Below are 25,193 nucleotides of genomic sequence, written 5' to 3' on the forward strand. Positions count from 1 at the left end.
CGTGAGGATTAGCAGACCCAATAACACACTACCAAACATACCATTAACCAACAAAAGAAAAAAAAACACAAACTCTGCCCCCATGACTTCTCCCAGCTGCCCTCCTCTGCAGCCCCTCCAATTCTACTGCTGCTGAAACAACTAGAAGCATTTTCAAGTAACAATTTGTATCTTTTTATCAGGTAACTTAATTTGTATCTTAAGGGTATACTAGTATCATCAAAGTATCTAGTAAAATGTTAAACTACCAAACAAATGTAAAGCATTATTTAGTCAATCCACCCACCCCAAACCAGGTTGAGACCCACAGGAAGTCATGAAATCAGCTTTGTGGGTTACATCAGTTTTGTTTATTTAAATGAACTACAGGAAAAAATATTAGAGTACACAGTATTTTCATTTGTTGTGTGTGGCCAGTACACAAAGTAGAAACTTCACTATAATGAATTAATCAGTGAACTTACTTAGCTATTATTTCAAATATGTTTTCTGAGCCAATGAAAGCATTCAAAGCACATGTCAAAACAGTGAAGTAGGTAGTACATTAAAGCTTCTCACAAGTTGATCCCATGCGGTAGGAATAGCTACTTAAGTGCTAAAATTGAGTCAATGTCTGATACTTCTGATTCTCGGGGGTTGTTAAATATCAGTTAACCTTTCAGAAATACAGAACTATTATAAGTATGCTTATAGGGAGTCTTACATGAAAAATATGGTGCTGGATTGGAACTGTTAGGTATTCAGAATTATAAATTCCTAAGCCAATGACCCTTATACACTAAAAGCAAACATTCATGCAATGTATCCCAGGTCACAACCAATGAGAACAGGCTTATGCTAACAGCATAGAACATCTGGTTTTCAAATAAGTGTTTTCTATATTAGGATACTTACCATGTTTCCCCAAAAATAAGACTTAGCCAGACCATCAGTTCTAATGCGTCTTTTGGAGCAAAAATTAATATAAGAGAGCTGGTCTTATATGAGACCTGGTCCTATATTAAGACCGATCTTATATTAATCTTTGCTCCAAAAGACGCATTAGAGCTGGTGGTCTGGCTAGGTCTTATTTTTTGAGGAAACACGGTATTCAATCCAACATCTCACTGAACTACTATAAAAGTTAAGAATTTCTGAGCTAAGAGTACATAATTGCCACTTTAGCTCTATGAATGCGTACTATGAGCCTGATATTTTAAATTATCTCCCTATTCCCCTCATTCCCATTTCTTCTAAATCTAGAGGCGAAGACCCTATCAATATTATAGTAACCAAGGATCAAGTAAGTGTCCTCATGAAGTATCTCACCCAGTTCCAAATTCTCAGCCTCTTACTTTCATGCCTCGATGCATTGTGACATTGTGATAAGAAAAATATACCTGGAGAGTGAGATTATGGGTTCAATACTGATTGAATCAGGTGGCTGGTATATTCTGTTATTGGCGGCAGATGGACCCTGAGTCCTAGCCAAACTTTCACAAAGTTGGATCACTAGTGCTAGGGAAGATTAGTGGGTGGACAGATCTATGAAAAATCAGTTACTGTCAGAAAAACAATCCGTCTTGTGGTTAGACACATCATCTTTAAAAACAAGAGGAAAACATTCTAATAAAAATTCTCGACCTGTGGATGTTCCCCATTTTGCTTTACCCCCTACATGTTCTTGAATCTGACCCAATTCCGAAAACCTCAAGTGATCACATTTTAAGTAAATGATCAGGTAAGATGTTCCTAGTGTACAAACACTGACAAAGCATATTTTCACTGGCATGCATTTGTCCATTTCAGCTTGCTGTACCTTTTATAAACTCATTCTACAAATGAGTGGCTACTAAGTACTAAGGCCTGTGACAGGTTCTAAACCTACAAAGGTGAGTAAGGTACAGTTTTCTGTCTGTAAGAATGTCATAACTTAGTGAAGAAAATCAAAGTGGATAAAAAGTGAATAAAAAGCTAAAATGCAAAATAGAAACTGGTAGGAATCATGTAACAGAAAATATGTTAAATTCATATGGACAGATTACCTATAGTTGTAGGGGTATCAAAGGAGACTTCATATAAAAAGTACTCAACATGTGATAGGGCAACATTCCAGATAGTGGGAAAAGTATGAATAAAAACAAAGAACGGGGAAAACACAGACCTTGTAGAGGAGAGCCATGATTGTTGTAGTGTGACTGCAGCGAATAATACCTGAAAAGAAGTTTAGAGAAAGGTTGATATGTCCTTTGGGAAGGTATTGAATGGGATGTACAAAGTCTAGAGGCTTTTTTTGGGTATATAAATACAATATTTTTTTAAAGCATTCTTTGAATGACACACTAATGACAGACACTATACATCATTATACATACTTAACAATACCACCTATCTGAGTGCTTCCTAAATACTTGGCATCATTCTAAGCACTTTACATGCATTAACTCATTTAATATTAATCCCAACCTTGTCAGGTCAGTTCTACAATCCTGATTTTATAGATGGGGCACAGAGGTGAAGAAATTTGCCCTACACCATCCCTCCCATGAAAAGCCTGGCCACACCTACCCATTCTAAAGCTGAAGTATCTTCTTTGCTATCCGGGAATAACTTTTAAAGCTATTCTAATGGAGGGAATGGTGAAGACTTAAATCCTGTAAGTAACTTGACTTAATCTTTGAAAAATGAAAGGTACCAGAGGCAACAGATTAATAAAAGAGAAGCAATTAAAATATACATATAACCACATCGTCATTAAAAACTAAGGATGCTAAAAACTAACGAACAAATGTTTCTGAATGTATTAATTACTTTTCCCTCAATCTATAGATAACGTAACTCAGAGCTACCAGTATGATAGGAAAACTTTTTTATCATTATTTAAATGAGATCAAAGAGTCCTGATACATGTAACAAAGTAGCTCAAATTTCTTAAGCTCATATACTATTCCAAAATCGTTTCATAAAAACAAGCTGAATGAAAAAGAAAAAATTAGTATCATGACTGGTGCCTAATGGAACATTTAAAAAATTTATTTTTTCTAAAACAAAACTGTAACTTTTTTCTTGCTAAATAGCAGAAAACATTTTTTAAAGCCCTAGGAAAAAGGGCGGGGGGAGGAGACCAATGAAGATTAACTGGTTAAATTAAGCTCTTCTCTTGAAGAACAGTCAAAAGTTAGCCTATTCTACATTTTGTTTAATTGCCAAAGTCCTTCCTTAAACTGATTTTCATCTGTTGAAATAAAAGTGCTTTCCAAAAAACAAGGCAATACCTTTACTTAGATTTCATATATTTAAAGAATCTTGGCTAAACATTCATGTTACACAGAATTACATGTTACGTCCATATATTTATTAAAGTCAAAATAAAACACAAAACTTAATCTATTGAGGAAGAGTATGGAAAGATAATTAACTCCACATATCTGAACAGTTTAAAAGCATACGTATTTATAAGATGCTTTCTTAATACTACAATATTATTTTTATCATGAAAATCTAATCTTCCCTTACTTTGACAATCACCTGGTTTCCAACTACACTTATTTTACTTACTAATTAACTTTAACTTTTTAAGTTGTACTTTAAAAATCAGAAATAAAAAAGTCCTGGTAAAAGCACCAAAATCAAATGGAAAAATGAAATTGAAAATCAAAATATAGAAAACAATATAAGGTCCAGCATATGTCTTGTCCCAATAAGGGATCTCACAGGCATGAGAAAAGGAAGACTGGATGCTTACTGGACATTTCAAGCTCTCGCATGTTTAAAATTTGACTTCATCTTCCTTACCAACCAGGAGCCTCTCCTGACTTTCCAAATTAGTTAATAGTATGATCTATTGCCTGGTCTTTAAAATCTTGAGTGGTTTCTTTCTTTTTTGCCTCTATAATCATTAAAGGTGAAATGCTGTCAACTCTTTATTTTCCCTCACAATCTCTTGTTCACCTATTGTTTTCTCTCTCCAGGTCATACTTTAGGTTCATCTCATGCTGACACCACTGCAACATTATCTTGTCTCCCTACCTCCGATTCTTCTGTCATCTGTTCAGTCACACTGGACAGTTTCCAAATAATTTTTCAATAATACCTTTCGTGGACATCATATTCCTGTGTCTGTTACAAAACCCTCAACAAAAATAACAAAAGGGAATCTGTATGGAAAATATTTGCAGCAAATTACTACTAGCTACTATAATAAAGTCCAAGAATTAAGACATAAAATATCAAGACTAATATATAAATGGACAGAAGTCTTGAATAGACAACTTGTCTATTACTAATACTCAGCAAGTGAAATTAGAGAAAAAGTGCCCACCTCACTAGTTAACAAAAATATTACAAAGAGAAAGAAAGCTCAACATACTTTTCACCTATTAAATTAGCAAAAGTGATTATAGACTATCCAACACTGGCAGTTAAACTCACAGGGACAGTGACACTATAAATTACAACTTTTGGAAAACAACATGGCAATGTTTTAAGAGTCATAAAAATGTTCATACAATGAACTTTTGAGACCTAAATGGTCAGGCAACAGAAAAATGAAGTTACAGACAAAACAGTTTGACGGAACATTTTTAGACATTAAAATTATGGAGACTATGTAGTCATACTGAATGCTTATTACAGTGGTAAAGGAATAAATAAAAATTACGACTAAAGAAAGATTACATGCAGACAAGGAAGAAGGAAATTTTAAAAATCTAATGTTGGGGTGGGATTAAGTGATTTTTGTTTTAGTTTCATTTTGCTTTGTAAAATTTGAAAAACAAAACTATTTCTGCAAACACCCCAGCTTTCAAGGCTCTCTAGAGATTCCCAAATCCATATAGAACACAAGCACCTCATATAATTCTGATGTTCAACTAATTCTAGAAACACAAGTTGGCCTCACACAATTTTCCAAAGTAATCTTTAGTCAGTCATCCTCTCCAAACTTGTTTACTCACTGTCCCATACACAGCTTTCCTTATGTAATGGCATTCTTGATCACAACCTTCCATCCACTTAGAATGTCTTCCTTTCTTCTAATTTTATTAGGTTGGTACAAAAGTACTTGCAGCTTCGGACTGAATTTTAAATCATTGTAACTAGGCTCAAACACATCTTTATTAATCAAAATAGGAACCATTACAATCAACACATTTTTGCCAACGAGAAGTAAGTTTGTTTATTCCTGTAGCGTAAAAATCCGTGCTTCGGGATTTGACGAATGCTTGGAACGCATTTTCTGCATCCTGCTGGTTGTGGAAGCATTTTCCCTGCAAAAAGTTATCAAGATGCTTGAAGAAGTGGTAGTCAGTTGGCGAGAGGTCAGGTGAATATGGCGGATGAGGCAAAACTTCATAGCCCAATTCGTTCAACTTCTGAAGCATTGGTTGTGCGACGTGTGGTCGGGCACTGTCATGGAGAAGAATTGGGCCCTTTTTGTTGACCAGCTGCAGGCACTGCAGTTTTTGGTGCATCTCATCGATTTGCTGAGCATACTTCTCAGATGTAATGGTTTCACCGGGATTCAGAAAGCTGTAGTGGATCAGACCGGCAGCAGACCACCAAACAGTGACCATGAACTTTTTTTGGTGTAAGTTTGGCTTTGGGAAGTGCTTTGGAGCTTCTTCTCGGTCCAACCACTGAGCTGGTCGTCGCCGGTTGTCGTATAAAATCCACTTTTCGTCGCACGTCACAATCCGATCAAGAAATGGTTCACTGTTGTTGCGTAGAATAAGAGAAGACGACACTTCAAAACGACGATTTTTTTGATTTTCAGTCAGCTCATGAGGCACCCACTTATCGAGCTTTTTCACCTTTCCAATTTGCTTCAAATGCCGAACGACCGTGGAGTGGTTGACGTTGAGTTCTTCAGCAACTTCTCGTGTAGTTGTAAGAGGATCAGCTTCGATGATTGCTCTCAACTGGTCGTTATCAACTTCCGACGGCCGGCCCTTACGCTCCTCATCTTCAAGGTTCTCGTCTCCTCTGCAAAACTTCTTGAACCACCACTGCACTGTACGTTCATTAGCAGTTCCTGGGCCAAATGCGTTGTTGATGTTTCGAGTTGTCTCTGCAGCTCTACGACCCATTTTGAACTCGAATAAGAAAATCGCTCGAATTTGCTTTTTGTCTAACATAATTTCCATAGTCTAAATATAAAATAAACAGCAAGTAATAAGTCATTAGCAAAAAAACAAAGTGAGAAATGTGTATTAAAATGTGCATAACATAACCACATTTATTTAAGAATGTATTCCAATATTAAAACGTTCAGTTTTCCGTAATTAAGAATCCAGAAATGGGACTCATGAATGGGTAAACAAATCCCATAGCGGTGTTCTAATTTTGAGATTTCAGTCTAAAATATCACATTGGCAGGCTTATTACATAGCCTCAATTGCAAGGCCTGAACAAATAAATAAAACATTCCACTTTCAAAATAGCTTTTCATTATAGAAACATTATCAAAAATTTACAATTTTGATTTTGTAGGGAACATTATTAACTTGGGCCTGCTGAAATAGTTTACAAAAAACAATTCTATCATAATTTTTCTTTCATACCTAAGAGATGATCTAGCGATGGTTTATTTAATATTCGTCTACAGTTGCCTTCCATTAAGATGTCATAAATTCCTTAAAAAGACTGAGAAAACAAAATCTTGAATAACTATTCTTAATGAGTTCTCATTATATTAGGAATTACAAATTAATTCAGTATCAACTCAAATATTTGGAACATTAAAAAAATTTCGAAGGTTAAGACAGCATCTGTGAAACATGAATTCTCAGAAAAGAATTAAAGAAAACATAAATTAGCTTATCTTACATATTTTGTATGTAATACACAGATTCATAAGAAATACTGACAGAGCATCAACCATGTATCAGGTAGGCAACCATAACAGTGATTAAAACTCCGTTGCTGCCCTTTGGATGAACAGTCTCAAACTGGGGAAGAGCCAAGCAACTACCAAGTAAATGTTATGATAGAGGCGATGTAAAGGGTCCTGTGAGGTTACAAAGGCACCAAGAGAATGCACATAAGGATGCAAAACTTCAGGGAAACATAAAATAGTTAAACTCAACTAACTATACCATAAAAACAATTTGTTTTTCACAATCTCTAAATGTCAATTCCATGTAGCAAAGTGTTTCACTGCACACATGCCTGACTACTCTAGAGTGAAAAATTAGTTTGAAGAAACCAAATTAGTTTTAATAAATCATTCCTAAGCTCCAATAAACATTCTCTAATTTATTTTACTATATGTGTGACTTAAAGATTGTAATAATTCTACTTGAATAAATGAGACCAGGACAGACAGTTAAAATATAAAGTTAAAGAAAAAAAAAGGCAAAATGTAGTAAAAGCAAAAAAGACAACAAAAAATCTAAGTGCAATAAGACCAAAAGCTTTCTGATGCGCAACTGTACAAGGATCAAAAGCTTTAAATGTACAATCCCTTTGGCCTTATATTTCTGCTTCTGGGAATTTATTTTAAAGAAATAATCAGGGAAGTGAAGGGAGATCTAGATACCTAGAAATTTTAGCCATTGATGTCAGTTCTTAGCTGACATCAGTTCTTTTCAAACTCTTTCAAAATACACACAAAGATATTAAGACATGTTATTGTTATTACAGAAACTCCGAGATCAGGTTATATGAATTATGGTACGGCTAGCCTCTAGAATACTACACAGCCAAGAAAAATGCTTTAAGAAAACATTTCCTGTTACCAATGTTTTCTACAAAGAAAAATACGGCCACAATGAGCACAACTCAAATGAACTTCTGTAAAACAATACCAATTAAAAAGAGAAACCCCTTTGTATAAGTGTAGTATAAACTGTAATTAACTTTTGGTGGAGGGGCTATAAGAGACTTTTGTGTTCTTTTGGCTTTTTAGTAATTCCCGAATGCCTACTGACGTGTTATTTGGATCAGATAATAACAGTTGAAAGTTGCGTAGTGGAATTATAGGTGATTACCCACTGGGAAATTCAGCAGTATTGTTTGATAATTTCCTTAAGGAAAAAAAAATCACTTCCCTCCTTATTGAATTGTCTTTTTCCTATATGCCAGATTTTTAAATAGGGAGAAAAAAAATTCATGAAAATGTTCATATCGTTCCATGATAAAAATATTAAGTACGTAAGTGCAGAAATGTGAACCGCATGAATGGGTATACAAATCCATCAGTATGCCCTAACCTTGAGATTTCATTCTAAAATATCTGGAAGCTAATTGGACAGACTCACTTGAACCTTTTACAAAAAAAAAAAAAATCTTTCAACTACCATTCTTCCATTTTGCTATGTATGGCTCTACTTTACTGGTCCACAAAATAGTTTTCCAGGCACTCGCCTCAATTCTAAAGATTTTTCAGATGTTGGAACTCACCTCAGTAATACTTCTGGATATTTGTCAGAGAGGTAGGTCCTGTTTTCTTCAGACCAACTGCCAACAAAAACCCAATAATTATTAAATCACTCAACCATTTTCTAGTCTGGAGCCCCACCAATCTATAGTAATAGGGTTCATTCATAACGAGTATTAGGAGGACGCTTTTAAGAAGCTATCTTGATTAGTGCGACTAGGTTACTCCGTAGAAATACCAACATACATTTCACTTTCTCAATTAAAAAAAAATTACTTATGAATGAAAAATTGATCTGGCTTTAGTAAAAATGTTCGCTTTTTGAGTATATTTAGTCAACTCTGATTACCGACGATATTTTCCATTTTCCTAATTCATTCTTTATAGCTTGTCAATCCATTTCCACCATTTCAAACGTTTTTGTTTTATTTAACACACAAGATTTTGCTAATAGAACAAGATCGATGGCTGCCCTGAACAAAGTCCTACCCGAGAGGTCCTTTTATCTAATGTGTTTTCTGTCCCTGCAAAATCATTGCTATTTCCGTTTTAAAAAATAAGCATATGCCTCGTGCAGTGTGGAACAGCTGCTTTTCTAAGGTCAGAGTAGCAGTGTCTATGCAAGTGAATTCCTCAGCGTTCCGAAACCTGAGCTTAATCTCGTGAGAACCACGCGGAAACACCTCTCCCCACGCAGGATATGTCTAAGAACCTTGCCTTCCCCATCTTAATTAAGGAGGCGGCCACAACCAGTGACACTTGGCTGAGAATATGACAAATACTCGAAACGCACTTTCAAAGGGAGAAAGAACTGCTCCGAGGAGCAGACCCCAGAAAGGCTCTCGAGCGGAGTCCAAAGGATTAGTCCGGAGGAAGAGAAGTGCAAGTCCTCTCCGCCTCTTTCTCTTTCGCGGCGGGAGAGGAAGCCTCGTCCTCTTTCATCCCGCCCCCCGCTCCCCACCCCGCCGCAAGGAGAACTTTGCTATGGCTGCCCTGTGGCCCCTTCACTTCCGGTGCCAGTGCCGCTAGAGCTGCGCCATCCTCCCATCAATCGGACAACCGTAGCTTCCAACTGACCTTTTCAGCAGAGCTGCGACTCCTCTGACCTTCACTAGGTGCTGTCCTGGAGGGAACCGTGGATGAGTGCCGCAGTAAAAAGAAACTACGGGGGAAAGACTTGGCTCTCCTCTCACCAGAAACATGAAATGCGATAGAACTGCGGCCACAGCTGCCCAGACAAAATGGCGCCCGGGAAGCCGGTTTGGCGCAGGCGCCTTGGAAAGAACCTGCCCCGCCCCCGTGCAAGTCCTGGCCGCAGCTCTGGGTTCAGTTTCCATGGGACACTCCACTGCCAATCCTCATGCCGAACTGCTCTTCCTGACCCTTCAATTTACCAATCAGTGCTCAGTCAAGCACATCCGGAGTCGTCTCTACCAATCATGTTTCAGGAGTTGCTTACTCAATACCTGATTCTCCAGTCATGTTAGACTTCGGATACAGCCAATCACAAGTGGAAGATGTCCTAATGCTGTTTTTCACACCAATCCGTGAAGTTTCAGAGCTACATCCAATGAGGAAGGCAGGTAGCGAGCTCCAATCCGAAGCTCTTCGGCGTCATGATCAGCCAATAGGAGTTCGTGTAGGAACGAGTCTGCTCAACAGCTTGTTATTTGGTGGATTGTGGCAGTAAATCGGGCGAGTGGGGAACCCGGTGCAGGAACTGCTGCCGCGGCCGGGAGTGGTGCTGTCCAGACTGGGGCCCACGGGGGCCAGTGGGGCGGAGGACTTCGGAGCTGACAGCGCGCACTTCAACCGCAGTTGGTAGGTGGGGAGGAGGGAAGCGGGGGATACTGAATGGACGAAACGGCAGTGGCAGCTGCTGCTGCTACTGCTGCCCGGAGTCCCGGTGCAGTTGGAAGCTTTGGAGGTGGGGAAGGAGATGCCAGGCAAGCGGTGCGGCGAGCGCAGGGGAAGGGGCCAGTCGGGGAGCAGTGGCAGCAAGTGCAGGAACCGCCGCCGCAGCCGCCTCCTCGGCCACTTCCCCGGGAAAATGGCTGTGAGGCTGGCCGCGCCGCTAAGTTTGCTTCCGCGCCCTAAGGAGCGGGCTGCTTTGGGGAGCCGGCCCCCCAACTCCGCGGCGCGTCCTCCACTGTGGAGTCCGTAGCTGGACCGAGGGACTAGGGGCAGGTACCTCTCTGGGCTGTACAAAAAGTTGAGGCGGGCGCAGGGAGGAGGCGGTGGCTGCCGCTGTGCGGCTCCCCTCCCCTCCCACTCGCTGTCCGGGCCACCTCCCCTCCTCCTCTCCGCCCCCCCCAGCCCCCTCCTCCTCGGCGGGTCTCCCCTCACTCTCGCGCCTCCGGCTGAAGGCCGCGGCCCCTGCCTCTTCGGGTGAAGAAGCGCTTCTTCCTGACATGGTGCAGAGCGGAGGAAGGAGAGCAATGGCGCCGTGACACTCCGCTGCCGCCACCGCGGGCCCGGGGCGGGCGGAGGGGGCACAGCGGCGGAGGCGGGGCGCGGGGCCGAAGTCAGGGTATACGGGGGGCGGCGGAGCAAAGACTCGGCGACCGCGCCTGTCGGGGACTCGGGGAAGCCCCAACGGCACCCTGCCCTTTTCCGGAGCGATCGGTCCTGGGGCTCCGAGTTGAGCTTTTCGGGTCAAAGTGGTGAGCGAGGCGGGGGCGCGGTGGGCCGCTGGCTAACTCCAGGGCGGAACGGGCTGTCCTTTGGCGCCCGTGGGGTTTTCACTGCCCCGCAGCTCCTGCGACCTGGTTACCCTCCGAGGGGAATCTTATCCCTTCGCTGATGAAGGTTCTGCCCTTCCCCGCTGGCATTTGTTTACTTTCTTTCCCTGAGTCGCTCCCCTGTGTAGACTGATTCTGTGCTTCTTTCCCCTCCCCGTGGTTTAGCGACGGAGAAGATAGCTCGTTGAGCTGGAACCCCACAAGTCACCAGTAAAAATGAAGGTAAGTGGAGTCAGCGCTACTCTGAACCTCGTGCCCTGGGCACTGCCTGTCGTGAGGCTGGTGCTGTGGAATGTCATTTTTTTTTCCTACTCAAAATTGATTCCTCTACTAAGCAGCGCTTTCTGAAAAGGAGGTCGTGTTGAATGGATGGGAAATGATTATTGTGTCCAAACGTAGTCAGTTCGGCCCCTCTTTGAAGCAGTTAACACTTTGGAAAGGCTGTTACAGCCTTTCCATTGTCCATTGGGCTAGTATTTTTAAACACTTCCTGTGTTGGCAGCAACCTTTGCAGAAGTAAAGCTTTTGTCCAGCTTTGGTTCTTTGGGGGATTTTTTTGAAATTTTTATTCTTCCTCAGTGCCAGTGCGATTTTCTAAGGAAGGAAATATGTAAGGGAGGTATCATTTCTACAGGGGATAAAGGTGAAATTTCGTGGCTAAAATTTGAAAGTGAATTAAAATGAATAGTTTTAATTCAACTGTTATAATAAATATTTTAAAATGTATTCAACCTAAATATATGCATATATATTCTTCTGAAGACAACTAATATTGCAAACATTGTAGGTGATGTTTAAAGGGAAAGGAAGGTATAGCTGTAGTGCTGTGGCATTGAGTGTTTCAGGTAAGATATTTACTTGCCAAAAGGATTCCTCTTCAATTTGCATTATTTGTAAATGCACTAACTTTAAAAGGTACTTAATTAGTCATTTATTGTTTCAATGTATTAAGCTCTGAAATACATCATTTTCCCAAATTTTCTCTTGCTTTCTTATTTCCTTGAAATGATACATGTAACCTTCTTTAATGCTAAAGAAGAAAACTTGTTAGAAAATGAAAATCATTTTCTACCTAAAAATGTATCTCTTAAGATGTACACTGTAACCTTTGCACTTGGCAATGTTAAATCAAGCTTGTATGAATACACTTAACTTTTGAAAAAAACAGGTAAAATGACAGATTGAGATAGAAATCATTCTGTTACTGTCAAGATTAAAATGAATCGTAGAATGAAATTTCTCTCATCTTTCAGTCGTTCTTATCATGGCCTTTGGCTAAAAGACATTTCTTATTAAAGCTTTTCTTTTTATATAGCAAGAAAACTAGTGTGGTAAACTAGATACAGTTACAAGTCTTGTGCCATCAGTTGATATCTCTGCATTCATCGGCTGAATTTAAACTTAAACCTTTGAAATGAAGCTTTTAGCAAATGATATTTTTTCAAGTAGTGCTCTCCTTTCAAAAGGATTGACTTTATTTCTTATTTATATAGTTATACCATGTCCAAAAAAATGTTGCCTTTATGCAGCTGTATATTAATAAATTTAATTATGTGTTGTTAGTGTTATTTTAATAGCAATATTCTTTTAATTTGAAAACAAAATTTTTGGAGGCCACAATTGAATTACTGAAAGTTTTATGAGATAACTTAATACGCATATACTTACACTTTTTGTTTTTTCTTATTTTTAATTTCTTAAATATATTGTAGAATTGTTTAAACGTTTTGTGTCTGGAGAAAATAGATTATTATATTTTTCTACTGATAGTTTCCAGTTACAGTTTTGAAATGTTTTATGTTATCAGGATATAGTTTATAAAATACAGTGTTTGGTTGGGGTATTTCTCAAATTCTCAATGATACTAATAATAGTGTGACTGTTTTTATTACTTTGAACACAGATTTGGGGAAAATAGTAGTGAATTTGCATTTTATGTTCTTTCATCAGGCGGCGGATGAGCCTGCCTACCTGACAGTGGGAACTGATGTCAGTGCCAAGTACCGGGGTGCATTCTGTGAGGCAAAAATTAAGACTGTGAAAAGGCTGGTAAAAGTTAAGGTAATTTTTGTCTTCCTTTTTATGTAATAGGTTTATTAACTCTGGATTGAAGAGAGTTGGGGAGGGGCAGACTACAAATCAGCGTTTTATTTATTGAATCACTACTGTGTGAAAATAGTTATATATAAAACGATAGGAAAGAAGCACATTAAGATATCAGAAATAAAGAACTCTCAATGAGAAATTATTCCAAAATGCTTCTATGGAACTACCATGCTCACGATAACTTCCTACCATTTGGATCTTTCCTATTTGTGGTATCATGTTTAAATAGTCTGTCATCTATTTTCTTCTTTTTCATAATATTCAGGTTGAAACAATTTCAAGTGATTAGGAAAAAGAATACAGTGGGAATTATGTTTTCAAGACAGCATTAAAAATGATTTAGGAATTTTATTTTGAAGATGATTTTGTGACCCGAAAAAGTTAATCCTTTATTCCCGTACAATATTTGGAAATATAGAAATGTACCGAAGGATTAATACAGCTTACTGTCAGAAATACTACTCTTAACATTTTTTGTTTCTTTACAGTAATTTTCCTATATAAATGTTTTTAGGAATATTATTTAGATTACTAAAGTAATCCATGCTTATTATAAACATTTTTAACATTATAGAGCTATACAATAAAACGTACATGAAAGTCCTCTTTGATACCACTCTAAAGAGATTTGATGTGGTCTCCTGGATTCTGTGCTGTGCCTATCTTAACAAGTGGTGTTGTCATTGTTGTTATTACTGGGTTGTGCTGTACTTTCAGTTTTGCAGTTGCTTTTCCCTTATATACCTGATCTTTTCATATAAAATTTAAGCACTTTGAAAGGAGGAAATGTTTGATTTGTTCTATGAATACCTAGTGGGAACTCAAAATATGTCGAATCAATAAATGAACTAGAGCAGTGATTCTAAAAGTGTGGCCCTGGATCAGCAGCATCAGCCTCACCTGGGAACTTGTTTAAAACGCAAATTCTCAGGCCCTCACACCAGACATACTGAATTAGAAACTATGGGGGTGGGGTCCAGTGATTGTGTTTCAACAAGCTCTCCAAGTATTTCTAATGTATGTTAAGTGTAAGAACCATTGAACTAGAGGAGTATGTTTTGTGTGATTGATAGATTTATCTATGATTATTATAAAATTTCTGTTTAAATTCTGATCTACCAGTGAAACTTTTCTTCAAGTATTATTAGAATATCATTTGATGTTCATTTCTTCTATGTTTCACATAGCCTATGTCAGCTATACAGGATTTGATTGCTAAATATTTCCTTGGAATTCTTTGAGAATTTAAACTTTTTGTTTGTATTATGGCTATTTTGTAAATTTAATTTAAAATCAATATTTTGGTTTTTTGGGGAGGTCTAATCATAAATGCATTACCTAGAATTTGAATTTTCTTATTTGGGTACTTGCTGTAGTTAGATGGTTACCCTGTATGTTTGGGAGGATCTGTAGTTGAAAGGAGCACTTCTTTATAACTGACTTGCAAATCATGGTTGTTACTCAGGTTTACTTTGTCAAGGACCCAAAGAGTTCTGGCTTTAATTTACCTTGAATGTAAGCAATAAAGTTGATATTGTTTTTTGTATACTTGGTGACAGAACCTTTTATGACTTGTTGATAAAAAGCAATGAAGGCAGTTCTAAGCTTTTACAATAATCACTACAGATTATAAATCTTCTATAGTTCATTAATTCAGCAAACATTTATTAAATGCCTGTAATATGCATTGACATTTGCTAACTGCTGGGAATATAGTGATGAAGGAGAACTCTAGCCTTCAAGGAGCTCACAGTTAATGAGAGAGACAATAAACATAAGTAAAAGACAATGTAATAAGTATTATAACAGAAGTAACCACAGGATGCTCAGAAAACATATTTTAAAGACGTTGTTACAGTGTTACCATAAATGTATTGGTTTAAAAGTAGCATGTGAATTACTGTGCAAAAATATTTTTCAGGTACTCCTGAAACAGGACAATACCACACAGTTGGTGCAAGATGATCAAGTAAAGGGTCCTTTAAGAGTACGTATGTTCTACAGTTAAAAATATGAAATAATGAATCAGAAATTCATACAATAACTTGCTGAATTTTACATTTGTACATACAATTTAAAAATTTTAGAATGTTAATTAGAAAACAATATAAATGAGGTATTATATAGTCAGTATAGCTTATGATATTACAATGGCTGTGTCCTTATTTTAAGAATGTTAAGTATATTACAGAAGGATAATTTAATATATATAAACATGAGTTTTCAGCCACCTTTTGTTTTGAATTCTTGGATTAAGTGCTTCATTTTGTTTTTTACACTGTTGCCATACATGTTTAGATTGCTACTAATACCATACATCTGAATCTTCTGTTCTAACTTATCAAGTAAACTTATGTTGGCTCCATAATTCAATTTAATGAATACCTATGTTATGTTTTCATCCATTTCTGGCCATTTGTTAATGTAATAAATCTTTGTTATGTCTGACTACCACTTTGGTTAATATCTGATATACAGTGGTCTGGAAGCTGAAAGAATGTCAACTGGTCTATCCCTCTTTCTCTCCAGGTGAAACTTTATCTAAAAGGTTCCTTAAATATAAATGCTGAATACAGCTTACCTCTCAGAAATACTACTCTTAACATTTTTGTGAAAGACAATTGAAGCTATTTTTGCTGTGTCTTATTGTTTTTCAGTTCTTACATTCCACAGTTTTCTTGAAGACAATGTGTTATAGTGAAAAAGCTCTAAAGTAATACTTAAGATACTGGCTTCTCATCCTGGATGCTGCAAATTATTTTCTTTTTCTGAGCCAAAATTTTCAATGTGTAAAATGGAGTAATAATAGCTATCGTACTTATGCCAAAGCGTTTGGGGGCTCATATTGCATGATAAATATATGAGAACTATAAATGACAAAGATCTAAGCCAATGTAAGGTAGAATTATCATAAGTATCTTTTTATAGTTAGTGGAAATGATTTGGTTTGTTTAAATTTGGTGTGAAATTTTGATTTTGTGTTTTAGGTTGGAGCTATTGTTGAAACAAGGACATCTGATGGATCCTTTCAGGAAGCTATTATCAGCAAGTTGACAGATGCTAGTTGGTATACTGTTGGTAAGTAGTTAGTTAAGTAGTAATTTAATCCTAGGGTTTGATCTACCCTAGAGCATATACCTCTATTTTGTAAATACACTGAATCATTATGTTAGCAGAGAAATATGTATTCTTTCCTGTCAATTTACTTGATATAATTGGCTAAAATTTTAGTGATGCCCTGCTGGTAACAGAAATAATTATCGCTTATAGTAACTTGACAACTTGTGGCTATTTCATTCAAGAATGTACTTCTTTTTTAGGTTACCTTGGTATTTCTTTTCAGCAAAATTAAATTATATAGTTATTTTTGTTCCACAAGAAAAGTCAATACAACTTAGTATTATAAATAATCAGATGTTTTAATGTTTTCTGTAATTACAATTAAGAGTGCATAATTGCCATCTTTTACTGTATTGCTGCCTGTTTTATATAAGGGTAATAATAGATGTTACCACAGAATTTATCGACTAAAAAAATTCCACCCCGAATAGATTCAAGCCTGGGTAATCATAGATTCATTTTTGATTTTTGATACAATGAGGAGCCTTTTAGTAACACCTTTCAAGAAAGATACCATGCTACTATGAATTCATTCTTAACATTCCATGCATAACCTTATACTGGTTTTAAAATACCTTGTAGTGAGTAACAATAAATGTCATAATACATGTAAATTTAAACCTAAATGTAGTTACATAGTTGCTGTCATGTTGATGAGAATAGCAACGATTAACATTTCTAAATCTTTTCTCAGTTCTTTCTAACTACACAGTCCTGTGGATAACATCCAGTTCTTTGTTTTACACTGACATCTATAGCATTGTTTGGTTTTTACAGTATGTCTTGGAATAAACAGTATTACCATAGTCTTGTGGTTTCCGTGTAGAAGGAAGAAAAATGGCCCTTTAGGTTTACTTTTAGTTAACTTGATTTGTTGCTTTGGGTAAAAATTACTTATCTCCAGTTGATGCTGAAAGCTGTTAAAAACTGTATTTCCTGTGTTTTACTCTGTGGCTTCTATTAGTACTGGTAGTGATTTACTGTATGTAGCCACTGTTTTCTAACCATTTTTATTCTTTTACTTCCTAAAAATTGGTGTTGGTTCACAATGGTCTATTATTCTGAACTACATATTTTTAGGAAGTTTACTTGTGGGTATTGGTAGCTGTTAAAAAAAAAAAACTAAGCTAATGTTAACTCAGAGATTAATACATAAATACAATTTTGCTATGTTAAACAGGGCAGTGGTAAAAATTACAGGAGTTGATACATGCAGAATCATGGGTAATTATGTGATGCATGTTCAGATATTAATATTGCATCCTATTTGGTACTTAATATCATGGTTGCATTCATGGCACGTGTGTAGTTTTACTGACATAATGCTCGTGCTTCTACAGAAGCCATACTTTTCAGGTTTTCACATTCTGGGTTTCTGGACCTCAGAATAATCCTTGAATTAAGAATAGCGATCTCTATTTACATGAATAGCATTTTAGCATTTCTAAAAACTAGTTGCTACTGAGCATTCTCTGTAGTGATTTTCTATGATAGGTAATTATAGAAGAAATTATATAATTCTTGTTCTCAAAGAGCTTAGAATTGTAATTGCATATAATTCATGTATCAAGCATCAGTGTACATAAGAATCACTTGGTGCTTTTTAAAAAAAAATGAGATTTGAAGACCCCAAGTCTCTCCAATTAAGTAGATCTGTGGGTGGCAACCCAATAATCTTTCTTTTTATATGCACAGTGGCTGAATCTAATGTAGGTCGTACACACTTAGAAAAACAGACTATACTTGGAGAAACAAGAGACTGACTTGGGAGAAAAATTTCAAAATATTTAAGATTTTTACATCTGTGTAATGAGAGAAAATTACCTAAAACATTTAAGATATTAAGAGGCACTATTCACTTAAGTATACTCAATATAGCACTCTGCTCTAAAGAATGGTTAGATATTGAAGGATGTAGAACACATAAAGAAAGATTAGAGTATAACAAGCTTAGAAGATGTCAAAATACAATGTGTAATCTCTCAGAGGTCATAAACTTTCTATGTTTTTCTTTAATTGAGTGTCTACTGCCTTTTGGGTTTAATCGTTCTTTTCTGGAATTGTTCTTGATTTCTAGTTCCTAACGAGGTGTTACACAGGTAGAATCAGAAAGTTATAGAAAGTATGATTCTTCATGACATTTTTTAAAGAGATCTTGAAATTATGTCAGACTTAAAAATGAAAGGAGAATACCATACTGCTGGTTTGGTCAAATAGAAGTTGTGATCACTAGTGATCAAAAGTTAGCAATGAGTCAGTGATATTAACACCTTCGTATGTAATGTAGGTGTTAATTTTTACTATTATAGCACATTAACCCATTTTGAAAGAGGTAGAGCTAAGATAACTCAATTTTTAAAAATCTAATGCTTTCGCTCTAATGTTGAAGAATAAATAGCTCCAGCTCATGGATTTTTTGTTTTGTTTTTTGGGCCTTGGAAATACTTCCTCTTCCTATTATAAAACAGTTCTTCCTGGCATAGTTTATTCATTTGGCAGTTCTTATTCCTTGCATTAAAGGTAAGGAATTTGTTATGTATGGAAATGTGTTGTTACTTGTCCAGTCATTCAAAAGATATCAAAGTTGGGATTAGAATTCATATTTCGACTGTTGCCATTAACTCCTGGTAGATACAACTGTCACTAGGACATTCTATAACTCTTCTTTTGCCTTTTTGGAATATAAAAATGACACATTGAGTTTAAAAATAAGGAAAATGTCAAGGAAAATAACTGCCATTAAATTTAGTAATTTACATATAAAATGTACATATATAGCATATATCATGTTTAACACTAAAATCTATTTGATCATTTATGTATTTTTATGACATTATTTTTATGATTCATAACTTTTTCATGACTTGTAGTTACTGTTTTGCACATCAGTTGTATCAGATCTCATGGAAATTCTAATTAATGGAGTAGAGATTTAAATGAAACTGGTGAATGGTCTGACTTTTTTTAGAATGTGCTGCAGGCTTATAAGGCTTTTAATTTAGTTAGAACCTCTTAATGACATATTATAAGCAAAACCAACCACAAAATGTTTTCAAAACCAGGTGGTTATTCCATCATTACGAAAAAAATGTACTAAGCAACAAAGAAATCTATTAAGTCTGTAATAGGTTTTAACCCATTGTTAAATGTCCTTCCATATGACTTGGCATTCCAATGATATTTTGTTAATGTAATTAGACATTTGAATATTAATTTCTTAAGTTTCCAGGTTCCTAAAGTTTTTGACCCTAGCTGCTGAGGGACTTCTGTAGTTCTCACAGATGATTTTATGAGTAACAGAACTATTGGTTTTACTTAGGATATGCATTTATTTTTAATTTAAAAATTTTTACTTCATTATATGAAATATTTTGTTAATTATAAGTGCAATACACAGATGTAATAATAATACTTATTTTTCCTAAGTCTAAATTCTTTACTTCCTCGCACGTTCATTTTATGACTCTGCTTCATTACCTATTTATTACGTATTTTGATCCCCCCTTAACTAAATTATAGTTCATTGATTAACCTTCTGATTCTCAGTTTCGTTATCTATAAAAGATAGTGATTCCTGCCTTACAGAGGCTACTGTGAGGATCAGGACATGGTAGAAGCTTAATAAATGATAGCTAATTATATATTGAGTAAACAAAATTAATTTACTGTTGTTACTATCTTACTGTCCTCCAGCATATAACAGTGTCATGATAATAGGTAGATCTTTTGTATTTAGTAGTTATATTATTATGGGACCGTTGCTTTTGTTTCTGTGAATTCTAACAGTTTAGAGTTAGGCTTTGTATATTTCTTTGCGTTGGCATTATTTTGCCTAGTATGGTTAATCAGGAGAGTCTCAGTTTTATCATTTTTCTCAAATCAGGTTTTAGTATTTATATGTCATATACTAACAGATACTGTTAGTAATATCTGTTCTGTGGCACTCAATGAATAATCTATTCAAATGCCTTGGCAAGTATAAGAAATTTCTTTGAATTACTAAATCCTAATAGTCTGACTTTTTTCTTTTGGCAAGCTGTAGTATGCATCTTGAACTAAAAAGAAACTAAATTTATTATATATACCAGTTAATTATTTCACACTTATCAAAATGCCAGAGTCACTCTTCAATACCTACAAATTTTGTGTTCTTTTAGGTGACACTTCTAACATGGAGTTATAGAGAAAATGTCTTAAGGATGGAATTTTTCATTATTTTGATAATCAAGGATGTCATGATTAATAGGTCCACTATGTTCTTGGGTTTTCTGTTTGTCTTTCAGAAAATCATGAGAAGTTAACATGGCTTAACAAAATTGATTCTAGTTCTCAAACTATACCTTTGTAGAGTTTTATGAATTAAAAAAAAAAAAAAAAGTCTCATACTATTTCTCTTTGTTCAGTTGAAGTTGGAAGTATCCCTATGTAAAGCTATAAAATTGATGTTTGCATCACAGTTTCCTTTTGAGAAGTTCCTTTGGTTCTTACACTATTGCTAACCATGGTAAAATATGACAAAGTGAAGTGATTTTTTTCCTTCAAAAATCTGATTTATTTCAAGTGATTAAAAAAAACAAAAAACAAGAACTAAGTATAGTAATCATTGAAATTCTCATCAGAACGTTTTGATTTGGGGCTGCCATTGATTAATGATAAAACACTGTGGAAAAGATTTTGTTGCAAAGTTGGTGTTATTAATTGGTCTTATATTCTCATTTTCCTTCTTCACATCTCCACTTAAATATGCATGTATATGAGTATATACAGAGGTTGCCAAAAAATGTGTACACATTTTAAGAAAGGAAAAAGCTATTAAAATTATAATAATATATACCAATAACAAAAGGTGAATACAAATCACGTTTGACTTCTGCAATTAAAAGAGGTGCTCAAAGTGGTTACAATCAGCGTCCAGACACTTCTAAACTGCTTGAGCAACATTCACCATCTCTTAAAATGTGTGAACATTTTTTTGGCACCCCTGGTATGTGCATCCAATGTCACCATCTTTGGTATTGTAGGCGTTAAGGAAAATTGGAATTTTCAAGATTTTATTCTTTAGTATACTTACATACATTAATACTAATGAAGAATTATTTTAAGTTTGTTATAACTATGATTTTGAACTTTTAAAAGAACAGTGACTTATTTATTAGACTTTACACCACATGAATCATAATTTTCATACAAATATTTAGAGCACTTTTAATCAAGTATAGATTAGTGATGTAATTGTTGGTGAATATTGTGTTTTATCCTGTCATGGTATCTGCAGGTGGTCATTAATTTCTGCATCATTAACTGTATAAAATAAAACAGCTGCTTTGGTGGCATCATTACAGTTATTTGAATATGTGCTTCAGGAGCTTTTAATTGTCGCTGTATTGTCTCCTGAATGTGAGAGACTCTAAGCTAGATGTCTTTAGTCTAAGAAAAAGAACTGATTGAGACAAATATTGAAAAAGTGGAGTGCTCTTATGTAATTAAATTTCTATCATGAAAAAATTAAGATTATCATTTGAAGGCAAAGTGTTTGCTAATAAAACAACCTTTTTTAAAAAATGCAGGGTTGTAATTATATAGATCACAAGGTAAAAGATCTAAGATATTAAGGTAATGTAAAATTTTCCTTTATTAACACTAACCTATTCTGTTAGAATGGAAAAATATCTAGAATTATGAAAAGCAGGATTAAATCTTAAAATAATCATTTTGGGGTATATATGCTTTCCTGTGTATTTGTTATTTTCATAAGATGTACAAACATTTGTTGATACATATATGCGTTTTAAGTATCTGAGGTAAAGATTCCATCTCATTATAGTTTATTTCTTCATAATGCTGGGCAATCAGGTATCTACTGAGAACATTTTCTTTTTAATAAGCCTTATAAATGTTAGATGTTAAAATCAGAGTACAGAGTACATTTCTGAAAAATTAAATATATAAAATCATCAAAATAATATAGCTAATCATATGGTGAATATTAGTTGTTAATTGTTAAATTCCTTACCCCCATTTCCTTGAAACATTTGAACATAATTTTCAAGTAGTATGATTTTTGTTTTATTTTAATTTTTTATTGGGGAATATTGGGGAACAGTGTGTTTCGTTCAGGGTCCATCAGCTCCAAGTCATTGTCCTTCAGTCTAGTTGTGGAGGGCGCAGGTCAGCTCCAAGTCCAGTTGCGGTTTTCTTTTTTTTTTCGGTTTTCAGTCTTTAGTTGCAGGGGGTGCAGCCCACCATCCCATGTGGGAATTGAACTGGCAACCTTGTTGTTGAGAGCTGGTGCTCTAACCAACTGAGCCATCTGGCAGCCCCAAGTAATATGATTTTTTAAAAATAAATATAGTAAAAGTAAAAACCTTTAAGAAAGTTTCCATGTAATTATGATGTTTTTAGAATTTTTTTTAAAAAAATTGCATCTTTCTGATGTTTCCTCATTTCAACATTTGTTTCTAAATTTCTTGCATCCTATTCTACCAAAAGAAAAAAGTTGAATCTTATGATTTTAGAATTTGGCAGCCAGTACTTCTACTACGGTAGGTTATCACACAAATAAGTAGAAGCAATAGGATAATCCAATAGCATTATCAGAAGTCAGTTTCTGTAAGTTAGGGATGTGCGATTGATAACTTGAGAAAAACCCGTAACACTTCTTTTTTTAAACCAGGTTTTTGCTCATTCTTCTAGGAGTATAGGTAATTTAATATCTGTGTTTTGACTATGTTGCTAATGGTTTAAGAAGGTAGTTTTGTAGTATTAGAAATTGAAAAAGTGAATGGAGATACTAAGCAGTTGGGAGCACCAATTTAACCTATGTTTGGTATCCATAGAATGGAAAATGTGGTATGTACATTTTAAAATAACTAACAAACAATGGTTCTTAAAAATATTAAGCCCCAGATAAAACAGCAATAATAGCATTCTGTGCAGCTAAATATTATTTAGTGGGCATAAATTATCTCTCTTTTGTTTATTACAGTGTTTGATGATGGTGACGAGAGAACATTGAGACGCACCTCACTTTGCTTAAAAGGAGAGAGACATTTTGCCGAGAGTGAGGTAGGGTGACGCGGACTCTTTGGGTTGAACAAAGGCTACTAATATAGAGGCAAAATGTGATTTAATTTGTCTGTTTCTTATCCAGACTCTTGACCAGCTTCCATTAACAAATCCAGAGCATTTTGGAACTCCTGTAATTGCAAAGAAAACGAACAGAGGAAGGAGGTCCTCTCTTCCTGTGTGAGTGTTTTTATATACAGTAACATTACAATTATTATAACATTAACCAAATGACTTTTCTTGGATGGCTAAATTTGTTTGGGTAACCTTTACATAGTATCTTATATCCTTATGTTGGACATTTTACCCACAGCTGATCTTGTTCTTAATTTTTCCCATTACTTTGTCCTATAGTTGTCACAACTTCTTTTTCAAAGAGGCTATGTTTGTGTAACCTTACTTTGCCAAATTCCACAATTGATACGGTTTTTGTATTTTAAATGAGCATATGTATTTTTTAACATTTTTATTTCAAAAACATTTCAAAACTTAAAATTGTAACAATAATACAATAAACTTTCCTATACACATCTAGATTCACCAATTGTTAACATTTTCTGGCACATTTGCTTATCATTTTCTCTCTTTATAGATACATATTATAATTATAGTTGAATTAATAATAATTTTAATAGGCTGAACCATTGGAGAGGATATTGCAAGCATCATGACCTTTTCCCCTAAATACTTTATCTAGGACAGAACAAGGACATTCTCTTATATAACCAAAGTATGATTATCAAATTCAGAAAATTTGATATTGATAGAATGCTATTATCTCATAATCTGTATAGTCTGTGTTTCAAATTTTGCCAGTTGTCCCAGTAATAACCTTTATAGCATCCCCCGATTCTAGGATCCAATCCAAGATCATGCATTGCATGTATTCCTTTTTTTCAAAAGATTTTTACTAAAATATAGCTAACATACAATATTATATTAGTTTCACATGAACAGTACTCAACAGTACTCCGCTGACACTATACATAGTTATTACCATATTATTGATTATATTCCCTGGCTAAAGAAGTGATCAGTATGATAAGTCCAGAAACTGCCTGACACTACTATGCTATCACAATATTATTGACTATATTCCCCATGCTGTACATTACATCCCCATGACTTATTTGTTTTATACCTGAAACTTAGACCTCTTATTCCCCTCCCTCCATCCCTCCTTTTTAAATTTATCAATTACAGTTTGCATTCAATATTATTTTATATTTCAGGTGTACAGCATATGGTTAGACATTTATATAATTTAAGAAGTGATCCCCCTGACTAGTACCCACCTGGCACTACATGTAGTTACTACCATACCATTGACTATATTCCCTGTGCTTTACTTTACATCTCCATGATGATTTTATAACTACCAATTTGTATTTCTTAATCCCCTCACCTTTTTCATCCTGCCCCCAATCCCTTCCCATCTGTCATCCCAACAAATCTTGTATCCATCTGGCACCATACATAGTTATTGCAATATTATTGACTATATTTCTCATTCTATACTCTACATTCTCATGACTACTTTGTTACAACCAATTTGTCCTTCTTTATCCCTTTCCCTTTTTTACCCACCCCCAACACCCTACTATCTGGCAACCATCAAAATGTTCTCTGTATCTATGAGTTTGTTTCTGTTTTGTTTATTTGTTTATTTTCTCTTTTAGATTCCACTTATAAGTGAAATCATATGACATTTGTTTTTCGTTGTCTGATGCATTTAGTTCTTAAGTCTCCTTTAATCTGGAAAAGTTCCTCGGCCCTTTTTTGTCTTTTCATAGCATTGATATTTT

The 25,193-nt window shown here is 35.4% G+C and overlaps 2 protein-coding genes across 7 annotated transcripts in view; one reads left to right on the top strand and one right to left on the bottom strand.

The window, feature by feature from the left end:
* Positions 1–327: 327 nt before the first annotated feature.
* Positions 328–9,732, bottom strand: LOC109444405 (histone-lysine N-methyltransferase SETMAR). 3 transcript variants are annotated; one of them, XM_019725805.3, is made up of 4 exons: positions 9,434–9,731; positions 8,380–8,436; positions 6,540–6,621; positions 328–6,125 (listed from the first exon to the last, which is right to left on the bottom strand). In XM_019725805.3, the coding sequence occupies exon 4, from the start codon at positions 6,120–6,122 to the stop codon at positions 5,097–5,099; it is 1,026 nt and encodes a 341-aa protein (XP_019581364.1). In that variant the 5' UTR covers positions 6,123–6,125; positions 6,540–6,621; positions 8,380–8,436; positions 9,434–9,731; the 3' UTR covers positions 328–5,096. The 3 variants fall into 3 exon arrangements, with proteins under 3 accessions (XP_019581364.1, XP_019581363.1, XP_019581365.1); XM_019725804.3 differs by lacking the exon at positions 6,540–6,621 and having other exon boundaries at positions 9,434–9,724; XM_019725806.3 differs by lacking the exons at positions 6,540–6,621; positions 8,380–8,436 and having other exon boundaries at positions 9,434–9,732.
* Positions 9,733–9,907: 175 nt separating this feature from the next.
* Positions 9,908–25,193, top strand: part of ARID4A (AT-rich interaction domain 4A) — a 58,822-nt gene continuing 43,536 nt past the window's right edge. Inside the window, exons 1-7 of one of the 4 annotated variants that reach the window (XM_088797349.1) lie at positions 9,908–10,177; positions 11,263–11,319; positions 13,048–13,158; positions 15,125–15,190; positions 16,191–16,281; positions 23,309–23,388; positions 23,474–23,568. In XM_088797349.1, coding sequence (XP_088653475.1) covers positions 11,314–11,319; positions 13,048–13,158; positions 15,125–15,190; positions 16,191–16,281; positions 23,309–23,388; positions 23,474–23,568 — 449 coding nt within the window. In that variant the 5' untranslated portion in view covers positions 9,908–10,177; positions 11,263–11,313. Of the gene's footprint in view, positions 10,178–10,710; positions 11,020–11,262; positions 11,320–13,047; positions 13,159–15,124; positions 15,191–16,190; positions 16,282–23,308; positions 23,389–23,473; positions 23,569–25,193 lie in introns of those variants that run through there. The other 3 variants (XM_019725802.3, XM_019725803.3, XM_074327428.2) reach the window with 3 other exon arrangements.

The sequence above is a fragment of the Rhinolophus sinicus genome, chromosome 3 (assembly GCF_057876585.1).
Source record: "Rhinolophus sinicus isolate RSI-liver-muscle chromosome 3, RSI-T2T, whole genome shotgun sequence".
NCBI lineage: Eukaryota > Metazoa > Chordata > Mammalia > Chiroptera > Rhinolophidae > Rhinolophus > Rhinolophus sinicus.

What these genes read in the sequence shown, in the direction of transcription:
- LOC109444405 (XM_019725806.3), bottom strand. Translation starts at nt 6,122, where the DNA reads ATGGAAATTATGTTAGACAAAAAGCAAATTCGAGCGATTTTCTTATTC.